General features: G+C 42.0%; 1 protein-coding gene across 12 annotated transcripts in view; it reads left to right on the top strand.

Moving 5' to 3' along the window:
* Nucleotides 1–19,508, top strand: part of ZNF131 (zinc finger protein 131) — a 55,766-nt gene that overhangs the window by 6,550 nt on the left and 29,708 nt on the right. For 10 of the 12 annotated variants that reach the window (XM_037990793.2, XM_037990797.2, XM_007961501.3 and 7 more), the window contains one exon: nucleotides 13,432–13,576. The exons of the other annotated variants lie outside the window; for them this stretch is intronic. In XM_037990793.2, the coding sequence (XP_037846721.1) occupies nucleotides 13,432–13,576 (145 nt within the window). The remainder of the gene's footprint in view (nucleotides 1–13,431; nucleotides 13,577–19,508) is intronic. 12 annotated transcript variants of the gene reach the window in all.

Below are 19,508 nucleotides of genomic sequence, written 5' to 3'. Positions count from 1 at the left end.
CACCTCAGGTGATCCACTCGCCTCTTCCTCCCAAAGTGCTGGGATTACAGGCGTGAGCCACCGTGACTGGCCGAGTCTGAGCAGAAATTTTAAGTCTTAAAAAACAAGTGGCCTAGCCGGGTGCGGTGGCTCACACCTGTAATCCCATCACTTTGGGAGGCCGAGGGTGGGCAGATCACCTGAGGTCAAGAGTTGGAGACCAGCCTGACCAACATGGTGAAACCCCGTCTCCACTAAAAATATACAATTAGCCGGGTGTGGTGGCGGGCACTTGTAATCCCAGCTACTCAGGAAGGCTGAGGCAGGAGAATCCCTTGAACCTGGGAGGCAAAGGTTGCGGTGAGCCGAGATCACGCCATTGCACTCCAGCCTGGGCAACAAGAGTGAAACTCCGTCTCAAAAAAAAAGAAAAAGTGGCCTAAGCTGGAATATTTGTTGCTGGTTGAATGAGCACACACTACCTGGAGGAGTAGAAGTAGAGCCTAGTCTTCTGAAGATTAGTCGCCTTGAGATTTGGGTCCGTGGGGTCTTCGGTATTTGAACTCGAGATAGGTAAGAAAGCAAAATAGACACTCTTTTATTTCTGTCATTTGGTCAGATTCAGGTTTAAATAATTAATTTGGTTCAGTATCTTAAGCCCTTAACTCTGGGGTTACTGTACTGTCTAGCAAGGTCACCTGGCTGTGGAGAAAGCCCTGGGCATATAGTTAGAAAACTGAGTTTTAGCCCTGTTTTAACTGTGTGTTGTGTGACGTTAGACATCTTGGATTCCTTATTTTTCATATATCACATAATTTTGGAGTATGTCATGGATATTTGAATATTTTGTTACAAGACTGGATGCTGTTAAAATCCTCTGGAAAAATATTTTTAGTTTTTTGGTTTTGCTTTAGCGGGCAGTTAACCTGGTTAGGTTCAGACTGCCTCTGTGGGCTGCGATCCAATTTGAACTTAGTTTTCAAAACCTTTGTATTGCCGTTCAGGTCCCAGGTGTGCCATCCGTGCCATTGTGCAGTTCTCAAAGCCTTTACTCTGCCGTCTTGGGTCAGTTCCACACATGGGCATCTTGGTGGCAAACTTGAGATTGTATACACAAATGCGGAGGACTTTTCTCCTTTCCATGATATCCCTTATACACAAGCTCCCAAGAGTTTCTTTTCGTGGTTCTTTAGTGAGAAAACTGGGATTTTAGCTTCTTCGTGCTTTCATACGTTTTCTGTGGAGGGGCTCATTTCCTGGACAAAATGGAGAGAGAGAAAAGTTAAGAGAAAAAAATAAAATGAATTCCCTCCTCCATACTCTTCAGATCATCATCTTTTTCCTAGTTTTTTTTGTCAGAAGAACTTTCTTTAATAAGAGTTTAGGAGACCTCTACCAGCCACAGGTGTGCAGACTCAGAATTGGGACTTGCTTTGAGGCAGAGCTGAGAGAGAAGAAAAATTACCAGATATCCACCCCTCCCCATCGTCCCTCTCCCGTTCATCGTCTTATCTGGTTCTCTATCCAGAAGGAGTTTCTCTTGAAACTTTTCTCTGTCTCCACTCACTGCACAGTTAGATTTGGGCTGTCCTCAAGTCTAAGCTGACATTTGTGGGAGGAAAAAAACAGGAAACTCACTACTGTTTGAGTTTTGATTTCTCTTCCCAGTCTGCTTGCTTCAGCTTACTTTTCAGCGTCCTTGTATGTTTGCTTTATGTGTCCTTTCCAGGATTTTTAGTTGTGATCAACGGACAAGATAGGGTGGAGTGTGCATTCTCCATCTTAGCTAGAACTGGGACCCCATCCCCCACTCGTAAAATATAAATAATGACTTACAGCATGGAACATTAGATGGGCATTAGAGACACCAGGGAAGCTATCAATACAAATGTCCAGGTTGCGTTTCCAGATAATTAAGTCTTTCAGTAGTGGGATCCAGGCAACTATATTTAAAAGTTCTCTAGGTTCTTGCTATATAGGTTGTGGTCTGAGGACCACATACATGGGGATCATTAGGAAACTTGTTAGAAATGTAGACTCAGGTTCCACTCCAGACCTGCTGAATTGGAACAAGGTCTCCAGATGATGCCTATGCACAGTAAAATTTGAGGAGCACTGCCCTAGCATGCTTCTAGTGTGCAGTCAATGTCGAAGACCACTGTCTTAGAGGATTGCGTAAAAGCAGATGACGTGTATAAATTAAGATTGTAATATTCTCTATGAGTATAAACTCATTAGGTGCAAGCTGAGCGCACCCTCCCTGTTTTCTGTGTTCCTGGTTAAAGTAAGTTACCTTTGATTAGAACCACAGGTTCATCTTTGACTTCAATTCAGATTTGTTGCTATTGAAGCTAATTGGATCCCAGCTCACCTTTGTGACTTGGATTCACACCATACAAAATCTTCAACAGACCTTCATTCCTTTGTTGAGAACACACAACCTTCTAACCTGAACCTCCAATTTTCTAAATTCATTCTTTTTCTACTTCACCTGAAACCACAGATCCATAGCACTTAGTTTCTCTGTAACAGCAACTCTAACATAGTGTCCAGAAATTTTAGCCCCTCCTATCAAGGACAAAAAGCATCCTTGTACGTGTTTGTACATCTTTTTGAGTAGGAGTTTTCCACCAGTTGCAGGGATTCGCTGAGTCTAGAATAATGCAAGAATGCTGCCCCCTTTTACTCCGTTCTAAGCATTGCTGGCAGGGAGAAGACTCAGATTAAATTGTTCACTTCAACATTTTCCTTAGATACTCTCTTAGAAAAGTTGTATTCTGCACACTTCTGTTATGAAGGGAGTAAGGGATTGCTGAGATTGTTAAGTTACCAAACTAATCTTGATGTGTAATTACTATACATCTACCATCACTTCACTTAGGTGGGCAAGCGTTACCAGTTTGGTTCATGTTAGCTAATTAGGTCACTGGTTTGTTCCTAGGACAGTGTTGGGCTGGTCATATAAGTTAGAAGCACCTGGAGGCTGGGCGCAGTGGCTCACACCTGTAATACCAGCACTTTGGGAGGCCGAGGCGGCCAGATCATGAGGTCAGGAGATCGAGACCATCCTGGCTAACACGGTGAAACCCCGTCTGTACTAAAAATACAAAAAAAATTAGCCGGGTATGGTGGTGGGCACCTGTAGTCCCAGCTACTGGGGAGGCTGAGGCAGGAGAATGGTGTGATCCCGAGAGGCGGAGCTTGCAGTGAGCTAAGATTGCACCACTGTATTCCAGCCTGGGCGACAGAGCGAGACTCCATCTCAAAAAAAAAAAAAGCACCTGGGGTGCTCATAATAAACAAAAACCCAGATATTTATCCCAGTTTTGATTCCGAAGATCAGGTACCAGTACTTTTTTTTTTTTTGGAGACGGTCTTGCTCTGTCACCCAGGCTGGAGTGCAGTGGTACCATCATGGCTCATTGCAACCTTGACCTCCTGAGTTCAAGCAGTCCTCTCATCTCAGCCTTCTAACTGCAGGCACATGCCACCAAGGCCAGCTAGTTTTTGTATTTTTATTTTTTGTTATTATTACAGTTTTTGAGATGGAGTCTCTGTTGCCCAGGTTGGGGTGCAGTGTGGTGCGATCTTGGCTCACTGCAACCTCCGCCTCCTGCATTCAAGCAATTCTCATGCCTCAGCCTCCAAGGGGCTGGAATTAAGGCGCCCGCCACCATGCCCAGCTAATTTTTTTTTTGTATTTTCAGTAGAGACAGGGTTTCACCATGTTGACCAGGCTGGTCTCAAACTCCTGACCTCAAATGATCTGCGTGCCTCAGTCTCCCAAAGTGCTGGTATTGCAGGCATGGGCCACCATGCCCAGTCTAGTTTTTATATCTTCTGTAGAGAAGTGATCTCACTACTTTGCCCATGCTCGTCTTGAACTACTGGCCTTAAGCAATGCTCCTGCCTTGGCTTCCATAGTGCTAGGATTACAGGCATGAGCCACCACACCCAGCCCTTGGTACCGGTGCTTTATTTAGTCTATAGGTGATTCTAATCAGTCAAGACAGGGAGCTAGGTCCACAATTCCTTACTCACATCTTCTTGGAGGCCAGACATACTTCTCAACGTTCCAGATTTTAGAACTTTTCTAAGGGCAATGAAAAACATAATACTTGCAAATATTAATAGTTTAGCAGCATAGCATGTTAGTATTCACTGTAAGTGGGATAAAGACTGTACATAGCCTCATGTCAGTTGAGATCAAGTTTTGCTGCCAGATTTATGGAGAAACTTCTGGTTTTTTTGTTTGTTTGTTTGAGATGGAGTCTTGCTCTGTCACCCAGGCTGGAGTGCAGTGGCACGGTCTCGGCTCACTACAACCTCCACCTCCTGGGTTCCAGCAATTTTGCTTCCTCAGCCTCCCGAGTAGCTGGGATTACAGGTGCGTGCCACCACGCCCGGCTAATTTTTATATTTTTAGTAGATACAGGGTTTCACCATGTTGGTCAAGCTGGCTTCGAACTCCTGACCTCACGATCTGCCTGCCTTGGCCTCCCAAAGTGCTGGGATTACAGGCATGAGCCACCACACCCAGCTGAAACTTCTGGTTTTAAGAGAAATGGGAGGCCAGGCGCGGTGGCTCACGCCTGTAATCCCAGCACTTTGGGAGGCCGAGGCAGGCGGATCGTGAGGTCAGGAGTTCGAAGCCAGCTTGACCAACATGGTGAAACCCTGTATCTACTAAAAATACAAAAACTAGCCGGGCGTGGTGGCATGCATCTGTAATCCCAGCTACTCGGGAGGCTGAGGAAGCAAAATTGCTGGAACCCAGGAGGTGGAGGTTGTAGTGAGCCGAGACCGTGCCACTGCACTCCAGCCTGGGCGATAGAGCAAGACTCTCTCAAAAAGAAAAAAAAAAAAAAGAGATACAGGAAAGTAGAGACAATGTGGCTGAGATATAACAAGGCAGAATCAAAAAGATTTGTCATTGATTCAGTATGGTGGTGAGGGAGAGAAAGAAATAATGTATATGTTTTGTGAGATGAGTAATACAAGAAGAGTAAGAGCAGATTCAAAATGATATTTTTTCTTTAATAACTTTCTTCTCCTAACTTCAAAATCAGTTTTCCTGAATGCTAATAGTGCTGGTTGTTAAATGAGAAAAATGTCTGTAGGCCAGTTTTGAAAGGGTTGATGCTTCGATTCTTTTACCACATTTTTGTGTTTTTTTTGAGATGGCATTGTGCTCTTGTTGCCCAGGCTGAAGTACAATGGCGTGATCTCGGCTCACCACAACCTCCCCCTCCCGGGTTCAAGCGATTCTCTTGCCTCAGCCTCTTGAGTAGCTGGGATTATAGGCATGCACCACCACGCCTGACAAATTTTTTGTATTTTTAGTAGAGACGTGATTTCTCCATGTTGGTCAGGCTAATCTCGAACTCATGTTCTCAGGTGATCCACCCGCCTCGGCCTCCCAAAGTGCTGGGATTACAGGCATGAGCCACCGCGCCTGGCTATTTTGTTTGTTTTTTGAGACGGAGTCTCACTCTGCCACCCAGGCTAGAGTGCAGTGGCACAATCTTAGCTCACTGCAACCTCCATCTCCTGGGTTCAGGTGATTCTCCTGCCTCAGCCTCCTGAGTAGCTGGGATTACAGGCACTCACCACCATGCCTGGCTAATTTTTGTATTTTTAATAGAGACGGGGGTTTGCCATGTTGACCATGCTGGTCTTGAACTCCTGACCTCAGGTGATGTGCCCACCTTGGCCTCCCAAAGTGCCGGGATTACAGGTGTGCGCCACAGAGCCTGGCCTCCAAGCTTACTACTTTTTTTATTTTGAGATGGAGTTTCACTCTTGTTGCTCAAGCTGGAGTGCAATGGCATGATCTCGGCTCACTGCAACCTCTACCTCCTGGGTTCAAGCGATTCTTCTCCCTCAGCCTCCTGAGTAACTGGGATTACAGGCATGCGCCACCACACCTGGCTAATTTTTTGTATTTTTAGCAGAAATGGGGTTTCACCGTTTTAGCCAGGCTGGTCTCCAACTCCTGACCTCAGGTGATCCTCCTGCCTTGGCCTCCCAGAGTGCTGGGATTACAGGTGTGAGCCACCATGCCTGGCCCTTATCACATTTTTTGACTGGCTCTGTGTTGACATGGCAAACGGAGTTTTCTCCAAGTGGAAGATCTGCCTCTAAAGATTGTCAACAAGTATTTGGACTTGAGCAGGAAAGCAGAGGAATGATCCTGAAATTCTAATATATTTGAGAATGCTAGTGGTATTAAGATTTTCTGGCTAATATAGTTTATATCTCTTAGCATATGGTTCTCTCAAAGTTCAGCAAAGCCTTTCTGGTGAAAATGTTAATAAAAGTCAAGATGTAAATTGGAAGAATAAGCAGTAATTCACCCATCCTACCACCAGAGAATAACATGGAGGGATAGGCGTATGTGCGTATGTACAAAAAAAATAAATTGAGGGGACTTTAGAATTATGAGTAAGAGATTGTGAACCTATAGTGAATGAGAACATGTATCTTCAAACTTTTCCAAGCAGGAAGGAAAAGTTTGAAGTTTTTATCCTGTTAGTATCCTGTTTAAAATCTTTGTCATAGATTAGGAGTCAGACCATCTGGGTTTTATCACTTTATGGAGATGTTATGAGGATTAAGTAAGTTAATGCTTGTAAAGTATTTAAGGCCTTGCTTTTTATATATATAGAAAGTGTTATGTATGTGTGTTTGATTAAAAATCAAAATCTCATTTGACTTTGGAAACATTTACACATTGTTTTAAAAAGGATTTTTCTTGTGCTTTTAAACTTTTGGCCAAAACTTCTGAAAGACAGCAAAAGCTCGTTGTGTTTTCCTTGGGCTACTCTTATATACTGAAGAATAAATGATAGCAACAAGGAGAAAAAATACAAAGGGAACCAAATAAAACTAGCCCTCAGTGAGTCCAGTTATTTTTGTTTGTTTATTTGGTAGAGTGTAACTCGGTCTTTTTATATTTTATGGTGTTTCTCAATATTCAGATTGCTTTTAGACGTTTTGAAAATGAGTTTGCTGAGGTTCAGAGTTTCTGAATTGCCCCAGATAACTCAGTTCATGTAAGAGCTGTGAGTAAAACATGAAAGTTATAACTTCCTGAATGGTATCTTTTTTTTTTTTTTTTTTGAGACAGAGTCTTGCTCTGTTGCCCAACCTAGATTACAGTGACATGATCTTGGCTCACTACAACCTCCACCTCCCGGATTCAAGCGATTCTCCTGCCTCAGCCATCCCAGTAGCTGGGATTACAGGCACGCGCTACCACACCCGGCTGATTTTGTTATATTTGTGGTAGAGATGGCGTTTTGCCATGTTGGCCAGGGTGGTCTCGAACTTCTGACCTCAAGTAATCTGTCCACCTCATCCACCCAAAGTGCTGGGATTACAGGCATGAGCCACTGCGTCCAGCCAGTAACCTTTCTTTACACAAATAGAGGATGCTGCTTTGAATGCTTAAATCATATTCCACCAGCATTCTTATTGTTGTCCTGAAGGCTGCATTCAGATGTGTAAAACAGATGGGAAGAACATATTTTTGTGAATTGCAGTTTTACCTATTGTGTGCAATTTGGACTTGGGCATTTCTTAGTCTAAAATTTATGTTAAATATAGGTTTTCTTTTTGTTTTTCTTAATAACGCCTCATAGTCTTTCATTAGCAAACTGAACCAATAATACATAGCACTGAGAGACAAACAGAGTATGACTTTAGGACTAAATTTTAAACACAAAACTGTCAAAAGTATCAATGATAAATGCATAATTTTGAAAGTCACTTTAGGCCTGGCGTGGTGGCTCACACCTGTAATCCCAGCACTTTGGGAGGCTGCATGAGGTCAGGAGTTTGAGACCAGCCTGGCCAACATAGTGAAACCCCATCTCTACTAAAAATACAAAAAATTAGCCAGGCGTGGTGCTGGGCACCTGTAATCTCAGCCAGTCGGGAGGCTGAGGCAGGAGAATCGTTTCATCTGGGGAGGTGGAGGTCGCAGTGGGCCAAGATCACGCCATTTCACTCTAGCCCAGGCAACAGTGCGAAACTCCATCTCAAAAGAAAAAGAGAAAGTGACTTTAGTATTTATTGATTTATTCCTGCTCTATGTTCCTCCATTTTAGGAGGCACTGTTAGGTACTGTGATGTGTGTACAGATCAAAAATCTTTTTCCTCAAGTAGTTTACAGTCAAGAGATGTCCATGAACTGTCATTATCAGAGTGGGTACAGTTTATAGAATTGAGTCTTGGAGAAGTAATTAAAGAATGTTTCATGGTTAACCCATTTATACCTGAAATTGCAATTTTTTGAATTTGAAAAATCAGACCTTGGTTATGCCCCTGAGCAGTAGGATATTAATAACTCCCACACACTTAGCGTTCAAATAATGGAACACTAGGCATAAATGGATTAAATAATGAAGGAATAGAAAGTGTGAACAGACCTGCAATTGCTATAGCACTTGTATCAGTTGTCAGAAACCTTCCAACAAAGAAAAGCGTGGGACCAGATGGCTTCATTGATTAATTCAATGAAATGTTAAAAGAAAAGTTAATTTCAGACCTTCTCACAGCCTTCCAAAAAACCTGAAGAGGAAGGAATATTTCCAAATTCATTGGTAGGCATTATCCCAGTACCAAAGCAAGACAAAGAGGACGCAAGAAAGAAAACTAGAGCTCAATATCCTTGATGAATATAGATGCAAAACTCTGCAGTGAAATACTAGCAGACTGATTCTAACAGCAAGGTACAAGTATCATATTCCATGACTAAGTGAGATTTATCCTTAGGATGCAAGGATAGTTCAACATATGAAAACTAGTTGATGTGATATGCCATACTAACAATAAAGAAGCAAAATGACATGAGCATCTCAATAGATGAAGAAAAAGCCTTGGACAAAATTTAATACCATTTCCCAGTAAAAACTCTGAACAAACTAGGAATAGAAGGAAATTATCTCAAGGTAATAAGGGCCCACAGCTAACATACTCAACGGTGAATAACTGACACTTTTTTCTCTAAGATCAAGGAACAAGACAAGGATGCCTACTCTTATCACTTCAATATAGTACTGGAAATCCTCCCTAGAGCAATTAGGTAAGAAAAAGAAGTAAATGCCATCCAAATTAGAAAGGAAGAAATCAGTCTTTTTTGGCAGGTGACATCTTATATATAGAAAACTTTAAAGACACCACAGAAAACTACTAGAACTAATAAATGTAGTAAAGATGCAGGATACAAAGTCAGCGTACAAAAGTCAGTTGCTTTTTTTTTTTCTGGAGATGGAGTTGCATTCTTGTAGCCCAGGCTAGAGTGCAGTGGCGTAACCTTGGCTCACTGCAACCTCCACCTCCTGGATTCAAATGATTCTCCTGCCTCACCCTCCCGAGTAGCTGGAATTACAGGCACCTCCCACCACACCGAGCTAACTTTTTGTATTTTTAGTAGAGATGAGGTTTCACCATTTTGGCCAGGCTGGTCTCGAACTTCTGACCTTAGGTGATCCACCCACCTCAGTCTCCCAAAGTGTTGGATTGCAGGCATGAGCCACCGTGCCCCGCCATCAGTTGCATTTTTATATGCTAGCAATGAACCATCTGGAAAGGAAATTAGGAGAACAATCCCATTTATATTGACACCATAAAGAATAAAATAAGAGTAAGCTTAACCTTTCACCTCCTTAGGTGAGATACATGCAATACTGAGAACCATAAAACTAAAGAAATTGGGCTGGGCACAGTGGCTCACGCCTGTAATCCCAGCACTTTGAGAGGCAGAGGCAGGTGGATTGCTTGAGGTCAGGAGTTCAAGACCAGCCTGAACAACATGGTGAAACCCTGTCTCTACTAAAAAAAATATATATACACACAAAAATTAGCTGGGTATGGTGGCCCATGCCTGTAGTCCCAACTACTCAGTGAGCCTAGATTGCACTACTGCACTCGAGCCTAGGCGACTCCTTCTCAAAAAAGAAACTAAAGACACTTAATAGATCTTCATGAATTTGGAACACTTAGTATTGTTAAATTGTCCATACAGATTGAGCATCTCAAATTTGAAAATCTCAACTGCTTGCCAGGTGCAGTGGCTCACACCTATAATCCCAGTGCTTTGGGAGGCCGAGGCAGGCATATCACGAGGTCAGGAGTTCAAGACTAGCTGGCCAACATAGTGAAACCCCTTCTCTACTAAAAATACAAAAATTAGCCGGGCATGGTGACGCGTGCCTGTATAGTCCCAGCTACTCGGGGGCCTGAGGCAGGAGAATCGCTTGAACCCGGGAGGTGGAGCTTGAGGTGAGCTAAGATCGCACGTCTACACTCCAGCTTGGGCAACAGAATGAAACTTGGTCTCAAAAAAAAAAAAAAAAAAAAATCTGAACTGCTACAAAATTTGAAACTTTCTGAGCATCAACGTGACTCAAATGCTTGTTGAGCGTTTTGGATTTCGGATTTTCAGATTTGGGATGCTCAACCTGTGTCAAGTATAGTGCAAATATTTCAAAATCCAAAACAGTTGTGATCCCAAACTTTTCATATGAGGCATATCCAGCCTGTATTACAGAAAGTGTGCTACAGGTTCGCTATAGTCCCTCTCAAAATCCTGATGGGATTTTTTTTTTTTCTTTTTGTGGAAGCAGGAAAAGCAGTTCTAAAATTCATATGGAACCACAGAAAATCATGGACTAGCCAAATATCAGTCTTGTGAAAGAACAAAGCTAGAGGCATCATACTTTTTTTTTTTTTTTTTTGAGGAAGTTTTACTCAGTTGCCCAGACTGAAGTGCAATGGTGTAATCTTGGCCCACTGCAGCCTCCGCCTCCCTGGTTCGTGTGATTCTCCTGCCTTAGCCCCCCAAGTAGCTGGCATTACAGGTGGGTGCCACCACCCCCAGCTAATTTTTTTTCTTTTTTCTTTTTTCTTTTGTTTTAGTAGAGATGGAGTTTCACCATATCAACCAGGCTGATCTTGAACTCCTGACCTCAGGTGATCCACCAGCCTTGGCCTCCCAAGGTGCTGGGATTACAGGCATGAGCCACTGCGCCCAGCTGGCATCATGCTTCTTGATATCAAAATATTTTACAGAGCTACAATAATCAAAGGGACTAGCTTAAAGAGACATACAGACCAATGGAGCAGAATAGAGAGCCCACAAATAAATCCATGCAGATAATATGGTCAACTGATCTTCAAGGATGCCAGGAATGCACAATAAGGAAGGAATATTTTCTGCAATAAATGATGTTGGAAGAACTCTAGGTATTCACATGCAAAAAGATGAACCCCTATCTTCTACCATAAAAAGAAAAAAAACTCAAAATGAGTTAGAGACTTAGACATAAGACCAAAAAATGTAAATCTCCTGGAAGAAAACATGAAGGGAAGCTTCATGACATCGTTTTTAGTGATTTTGTGGATGTGACATCTAAAGCACAGCCAACAACAGAAAATAAGACAGGTGGGACTACATCAAACTTAAAAGCTTCTGTACAGCAAAGGAAACAACTGAGGGTGAAAAGGAAATCTAAGGAATGGGAGAAAATATTTGCAAAACCAAATAAATGATAAGGAATGAATCCCAAAAATATGTAAGAAACTCCCACAACTGATCGTAAAAAAAAAATCTACTCAATTAAAAAATGTAACTTTACAGTCCAAATGATGCAAAAAAAAATTAAAAATTTTTTTTTAATGTGCTAAGAACTTGAATAGACTTTTCTCCAGAGAAAACATACAGATGGCCAACAGATACATGAAAAAAATAAAAAAGTGTTCAGTGTCACTAGTCGTCAGGGAAATGCAAATCAAAACCACTATGAAGTATCACTTCACACTTTTCAGGATGGCTCTCAAAAAAAAGACAAAAGACAACTAGTGTTGGTGAGGATATAAATAAATTGGAATCTTTGCACAATGTTGGTAGGAATAGGTGCAGCCATTATGGAAAACAGTATGAATATTCCACAAAAAATTAAAATACCATACAATTCAGCAATCCCACTTACTGAACATTTATCTAAAAGGACTGAAATCAGGATCTTGAAGTTTTAGCCCTCCTATGTTCATTGCAGCACTATATATAGTAGCCACGAGAGGAAATAAATACTCGTCAGTAGATTAATGGGTAAAGAAAACGTAGTATATGTATCCCATGGAATACTATTCAGCTTTTAAGAATAAGAATATTCTGCATATGCAACCACATGGATGAACCTTGAGGACATTATGCTAAGTGAAATAAGCCAGGCACAGAAAGACATACACTGCGTATTTCCATTTATCATTTTAGAGGAATCTAAAATAGTCACTTCTACTCATATGAGCTTTCTAAAATAGATTGAAAGAGTGGAATAGGGGTTGCTAGGAGCTGGGAGGGAGGAGGAAATGGGCAGTTACTCATCAGTGGGCATAAAGTTTCAATTGAGCAAGATGAATAAACTAGAAGTCTATACAACATTGTACCTGTAGTCAATAATGTACACTTAAAAAAGTGTGTTAAGATCTCATGTTCTTATTACAATAAATGTTAAAAGGTTTCATTGAACATGTGACATTAGAGTTGGACCTTTAAGGGGTGAGTGGTAGGATGAGTATAATCAGAGATAAAATGATTAAGCATCCAACTAGGAAGGTGTTAATAAAGGCAAGTCAGGTCAGGCGCCATGGCTCACGCCTGTAATCCCAGCACTTTGGGAGGCTGAGCGGGCAGATCACCTGAGGTCAGGAGTTTGAGACCAGCCTGAAAAACATGGAGAAACCCTGTCTCTACTAAAAATTCAAAATTAGCTGAGCGTGGTGGTACATGCCTGTGATCCCAGCAACTCGAGAGGTTGAGGCAGGACCATCTCTTGACTCGGAGGCAGAGGTTGTGGTGAGCCAAGATCACACTATTGCATTTCAGCCTGGGCAACAAGAGTGAAACTCCATCTCAAAATACATTAATAAAATAAAGGCAAGTCAGCTTTTAGAAAGTGCAGGGTTTGTTTGAGAAACAGTATATAGTGTGTGTGTTTGTGTGATATAGTTTAAAATTTGGAAAGGTAAATAGGAAATGTGAAGGGCCTTGAAATAAGGTCAGAGAGGTACTAAATTTTGTTTGCGAAGTTGTGAAAAGCTATTGAAGATTTTGGAGCTGAGTTGGCACAGCTGTAATCTCCCTGGCAAGAAATGTAGCATGTCTGACATGTAATAGCCAATTCATATATTTGAGTGATAGAATCTTAACTTCTCCAAGAGCCTCAAGAAATCTTCCGGAAAAATCTTAGTTTAAGATTTTCCAGCTAGGTAGTGTTGGAATTTAGCTGCAATATTATTGTATTGCTAATGAGAATTCTGCCAGAATATAGTTTTCAAAAATAAATACTAATCAAGCTCCAAGCCCTGGGCTTTTCTTTCTTTACTAAACATTGTAAGATTTGAGGTCAATATGATTACATGCTCTAATGTACATCTTCTTTGCAGGTGTTAGTAAAATGGCCTTTCGCCATTTAATTGAGTTCACATATACAGCAAAATTAATGATACAAGGAGAAGAAGAAGCCAATGATGTATGGAAAGCAGCAGAGTTTCTACAAATGCTAGAAGCTATCAAAGCCCTTGAAGTCAGGTACTTATTTCTTTAATGGGGTTCAGATAGTCATTCAGTCATGTTCATTCTGTTAGTGAAGAATAGTATGTGTCATGCCATGAACAGAGTTCTTCAGAAGAATTAAGAATAAGGATCTATAAAAAATTTTTCTGGATGCTGATCTTTCACTTGACTTTGATTTTCTGTTCATGTGTTAAAACTGCTAATATTAAAGTAGCATCTTTGATATCTAATAAGTCTAGACAGCTTTTTAAGGATCTGGATCCCTGTAAACTGTTTTGTTGGATTCAAGTTACTGTTTGTACCAAGCCTTATCCTACAAAAAGGGTTTGGCTTACAAAGATTAACGTAATACTGTTTAAAAATAGGGAACTAGGTGGAAATAAATTGGTGGAATAAAGAGATAATCATTAAAAGTTAGAAGTAGAAGTATGATAGCCAAAAACGTATACTATAAGTCTGTATAGTAGATGTGGTAAATCTAGCTCTTAAGTGCACCTAGTTCAAAGAAAAAGAGTAGTCAGTTACTCCTTCTTAGAAGCCGAGAACAAATCAATTGCTGAGGAGCCGTTCCTAGTATTAAAATTTCTCCTGAGAAGTATTAAGAAAACATTAGGCCAGGCCCAGTGGCTTATGCCTGTAATCTCACCACTTTGGAATGCTGAGGTGGATGGATAGCTTGTGCCCAGAAGTTCACAACCAGCCTGGGCAACATGGTGAAACCCTGTCTCTACAAAAAATACAGAAATTAGCTGGGTGTGGTAGTGCACTCCTGTGGTCCCAACTACTGAGGAGCTGAGATGGGAGGATCACCTGAGCCTGGTAAGGTGTGGCTGCAGCGAGCCATGATCACGCCACTGACTGCATACCAGCTTGGGCAACAAGAGTGAGACCTTGTTTTTTTTTTTAAAAAAGAGAAAACATGAAAGGCTATAATGAATAGAAACCTTAACATCCTTACTTAATGGATAATGGCAGTGTAACATAGTTACTAAGAACAGGAGCTCTGGAGTCAGTTTCCCTCAGTTAATATCCTGTTTCTACCACTGTGGCCTTAATTAAGTTACTTAATCCTGTCAGCTGTGTCCTCTGTCAAATGAGAGTAATAAACGGTACTTACTACATGGAATTTGATTATTTGTGAGGGTTGAATGAATTAATGCATGCAAAGCATTTAGCATGGGGTCTGACTAAATGAGTACTCTTAAGTATGAACTATTATCTCCTGGTACTGTTTTTTATGTTTCTCAATACAGATCATTGGCATGATGCCAAAACAGTTTGGTAAAATCAGTTTCACATAGCGGCACAATGATTTAATCTTAACTCACTGTTGTGGTTTAGTTAAAAGATCAAATTTATTTCTCTGAGGATTCTACTGGAATGTTATTTTATCTTATTTTTTTGAGACGAAGTCTTGCTCTGTCTCTCAGACTCGAGTGCAGTGGCGCAATCTCAGATCACTACAACCTCCACCTCCCGGGTTCAAGCAATTCTCCCTGCCTTGGCCTCCTGAGTAGCTGGGATTACAGGTGCCCGCCACCATGCCCAGCAAAGTTTTGTATTTTTAGTAGAGATTTCGCCGTGTTGCCCAGGCTGGTCTCAAACTCCCAACCTTAAGTGATCTGCCCGCGTCAGCCACCCAAAGTGCTGGGATTGCAGGTGTGAGCCACCGTGCCTGGCTGAAGAAAAGTTTAAGAGATAAAAATTTAGATAACTCTAAGAACACTGAACTGTACTCGTCCATAAATATCATCTCTTAGTTTGACAGTTCAAGAGTATACCTTTCTGATAAGAGCTTGGTATGTATATATATTCTTTGATGCTTAGCACCTGGCATATAGCAGGTGTACAGGAAACATTTGTGAATAGATAGATGGGTACATGCTAATTAAAACCAGGTCAGTACTCTCTTGCAGAGACCTGAGCATGGATGTCAAACTAGAGATGCGTTCTGAGGATATATACCTGATCAGGCCATCTCTTTTCAAAAAGATTAAAGGAAATACATATGGATGGGGCGATGTCAGATTTGTGGTTAAATCTTGAATGAGAGCCTTCTGAAAGAATGTTCTCTGTGGCCCTTTTGCTACTCATGATAGTGAGTGGTATGTCACTTTGGAGAAGGTTGGGGCTCATGCCTGTAAATCCCAGCACTTTGGGAGGCCAAGATAGGTGGATTGCTTGGGCCTCAGGAGTTTGAGACCAGGCCCTGGGCACCATGGCGAAATGCGAACTCTGTGAAAAATACAAAAATTAGCTGGCATTGTTCCGTGCAACTGTAGTCCCAGCTACTCAGGAGGCTGAGGTGGTAGGATCGCTTGAGCATGGGAGACTCGGAGGTTGCAGTGAGCCGAGATTGCACCACTGCACTCCAGCCTGGGTGAGAGTAGGACCCTGTCTCAAAAAAAGCAAAAAACTGGGATCCCAATAGTACCTAAAATCATCAGGGCTTTTCAGTATAAACACAGTAACGTTGATTTGTTTCTTGAGCCAGATAGGCATGTAATATGTTCTGAAGAGTTCCCTTTGAAAAGAAGAAGACAGTAGTATTATATGTTGGCTGTTTATAATAATGCAATTTTTAAACTTCTACAGGGATGGTTTCTGTTGACTTTTTTCCCTGTTCATGAGCTGTATTTTACTGTTTATTCGTATATTTTTTAAAAAAGATATCGTATATCTTTTTTTTGTTAAAAATTAGATTTTTGGCCTGGGCATGGTGGCTCACACCTGTAATCCCAGTACTTTGGAAGGCCAAGGCAGGTGTATCATGAGGTCAGGAGTTGAAGACCAGCCTGGCGAAGATAGTGAAACCCCATCTCTACTAAAAATACAAAAAAATTAGCCAGGCATGGTGGCGGGCTCCTGGTAATCCCAGCTGCTTGGGAGGCTGACGCAGAGAATTGCTTGAACCAGGGAGGAGGTGGTTGCAGTGAGCCGAGATCTCGCCGCTGTACTCTAGCCTGGGTGACAGAGCGAGACTCCATCTCAAAAAATCGTTTTCAAAATGAAAAGAAAAAAAACAAAACAAAACAAATATATATATATATATATATATATTTTTTTTTTAGTTGGAGTCTCGCTCTGTCGCCCAGGCTGGAGTGCAGTGGCGTGATCTCGGCTCCCTGCAGCCTCCACCTCCTGGGTTCAAGCAGTTCTCTGCCTCAGCCTCTCGAGTAGCTGTGATTACAGGCGCCTGCCACCAAACCCAGCTAATTTTTTTGTATCTTTAGTGGAGACGGTGTTTCACCATCTTGGCCAGGCTAGTCTTGACCTCCTGACCTCGTGATACACCCGCCTCGATCTCCCAAGGTGCTGGGATTATAGGCATGAGCCATGGCGCCTGGCCAAAAATTGGATATTTTAAAATAAGTTGTATTTAGATCCCACCCCCTACCTCCCCACCCCCATTCTCTCTCTCAGACCTGATTTGTTTGGGTTTGGTTTGTTTTTTGAGGCAGAGTCTTGCTCTGTCACCCAGGCTGGAGTGCAGTGGCACAATCTCAGCTCACTGCAGCTTCAACCTCCCGGGCTCAAGAGATCCTCCCACCTTAGCCTCCCAAGTAGCTGGGACCACAGATGCTTGCCACCATGCCTGGCTAATTTTTGTATTTTTTTTAGAGACAGAGTTTCATCATATTGCCCAGGCTAGTCTTGAACTCCTGGGCTCAAGAGATGTGCCCACCTCAGCCTCCCAGAGTGCTGGGATTATAGGCATGAGCCACCATACTTGGCCAGACATGGTTTCTTTTTTTAATCTTTCAAGCTTTTTTTTTTTTTTTTTTCTGGAGACGGAGTCTCACTCTGTTACCAGGCTGGAGTGCAATGGCGCGATCTTGGCTCACTGCAGCGGCTGCCTCCCGGGTTCAAGCAATTCTGCTACCTCAGCCTCTTGAGTAGCTGGGACTACAGGCACATGCCACCACGCCCAGCTAATATTTGTATTTTTAGTAGAGACGGGGGTTTCACCATGTTGGCCGGGATGGTCTCAATCTCTTGACCTCATGATCCACCCGCCTCTATCTCCCAAAGTGCTGAGATTACAAGCATGAGCCACCGCGCCCAACCTCAAGCTTTTATTTAAGTGCAGTGATCCAGGATGGATTTTAGATCTTGTTGAAAGCAGCCACATCCATGGACTACATCATAGTCCTCAAAAGCAGTGATCTGCTTCTCCACTGTTGCAAGTTTATCATCTTCGACTACATACTGTATTTGAAGTTTCTTAATTTCCTATCCCACTGGAACTAGTTTAGATGAGCCAGACATTGTTTGATTGTTGTTACTGGTTTAGCAACTTTCCTGGACTTGTGTAATTCCTTTCCTGTAATTCTATACAGTCTGTATTTTGTGTGTATGGCCATTGAAGTCTCTGCATAGGTAGTTTACTGAACAAAGTGATCATTGGACAGAAATTTTCTTAAATGTCTTAAACCAGTAAGTCTCCACATTTTTGTTGGGGAACTCTTTATAGGGAACACCATCAGTGTCCCATCGAGCAGTTTACAACTACTTTAGCCTTTACTTCGTGTGTTAACAGAACCTCAAGGTCACGTAGAGAGTTGCAAAGGTCTTTCCTGGACATGTATACAGCTCTGTGCTTGTGCATGGCCTTCTAGGTTCTCTGGAATATGTCAGAGCTTTTTTTTTTTTTTGAAGTTGGAGTTTCGTGTTGGTATGATCTCGGCTTACCGCAACCTCCACCTACCAGGTTCAAGTGATTCTCCTGCCTCAGCCTCCTGAGTAGCTGGGATTACAGGCACTTGCCACCATGTCCAGCTAATTATTTTGTGTGTTTTTAGTAGAGTCGGGGTTTCACCATGTTGCCCAAGGTGGTCTTGAACTTCTGACCTCAGGTGATCCACCGGCCTCGGCCTCCCAAAGTACTGGGATGACAGGCATGAGCCATCAGAGCCATCAGAGTCCAGCCTGTCAGAGCTTTTTAAAGCCCCCTATGAACATCTCATTCTCCAGTTTTTCCTTTCAGTTTTTGTTCAGCTTCTTGATAACCCAAACTTGTAATGCCACCACAGTAGCTGCAATAATAAACAGTTGCCATTGATTGTTTTTTGACAAATGTCTTGTGGTTAGAGCTATTTGAAAAGTGAGCTGTGAGTCAGATCAAATCTCCAAATATTTTATCCTGTCTTAGATGTATCTTTTAAGGAAGTGGCATGTGTAAAGCTCTTAAAACCATACCTGCCACATAATAACATGATTATATGTTCGTTTCATTTCTTGGAATGCCATCTGTCTGGTTGTTCATTGGCAAAATTTTACTCATCTTTCTGGTCTCAGGTGAGAGTCAGCAACCTGTTCTCTGAAACTTTTCCTCACTGAGCCAAGCAGGTTGACTTAGGTACTTCCATTATTCAGTATTTTTGTTTTACATTTTTCATTGAAACAGTAATCATATTAGTGTTCCCACATTTTTCTAAGAGTCTCCAACCTCTCTGAGGCAGGGATTATGTGTTTTTTTCATCTTTAGGAGGCGTTTGGATGGTTTTGAAAAACTACCTCGAAATTACGCCTCTTGGAATACTCAGTTGCCAGGTTTATGTCCTTTTCTTCCCTCATAAGCCTTTAAAATCTCCTTCCTTGCTGTTCAGTTCTGAATACAAGCTGGCTTACCGCACTTTGCAAAACAAAAGCCTGGTAGCAGCACTTTTCTTGTTCTTTAATTATTCCTGTTTGGGATAGGGATCTGAGTTCAGTAGGTCATACCTAAAGTTAAGACAAGCATAAGAAAACTGGTTAAGAAGTAGTTTATAGCTGGGTGCAGTGGCTCACACCTGTAATTCCAGCACTCTGGGAGGCTGAGGCAGGTGGATCACTTGAGGTCAGAAGTTTGAGACCAGCCTGACCAAAATGGTGAAACCTTGTCTTTACTAAAAATACAAAAAATAGCCAGACATGGTGGCATGCACCTGTAATCCCAGTTTTTGGG

This window comes from Chlorocebus sabaeus, chromosome 4 (assembly GCF_047675955.1).
Source record: "Chlorocebus sabaeus isolate Y175 chromosome 4, mChlSab1.0.hap1, whole genome shotgun sequence".
Lineage (NCBI taxonomy): Eukaryota > Metazoa > Chordata > Mammalia > Primates > Cercopithecidae > Chlorocebus > Chlorocebus sabaeus.
Note: the sequence above shows the minus strand (reverse complement) of the source record. Positions and strands in the feature narration are given on the sequence as shown.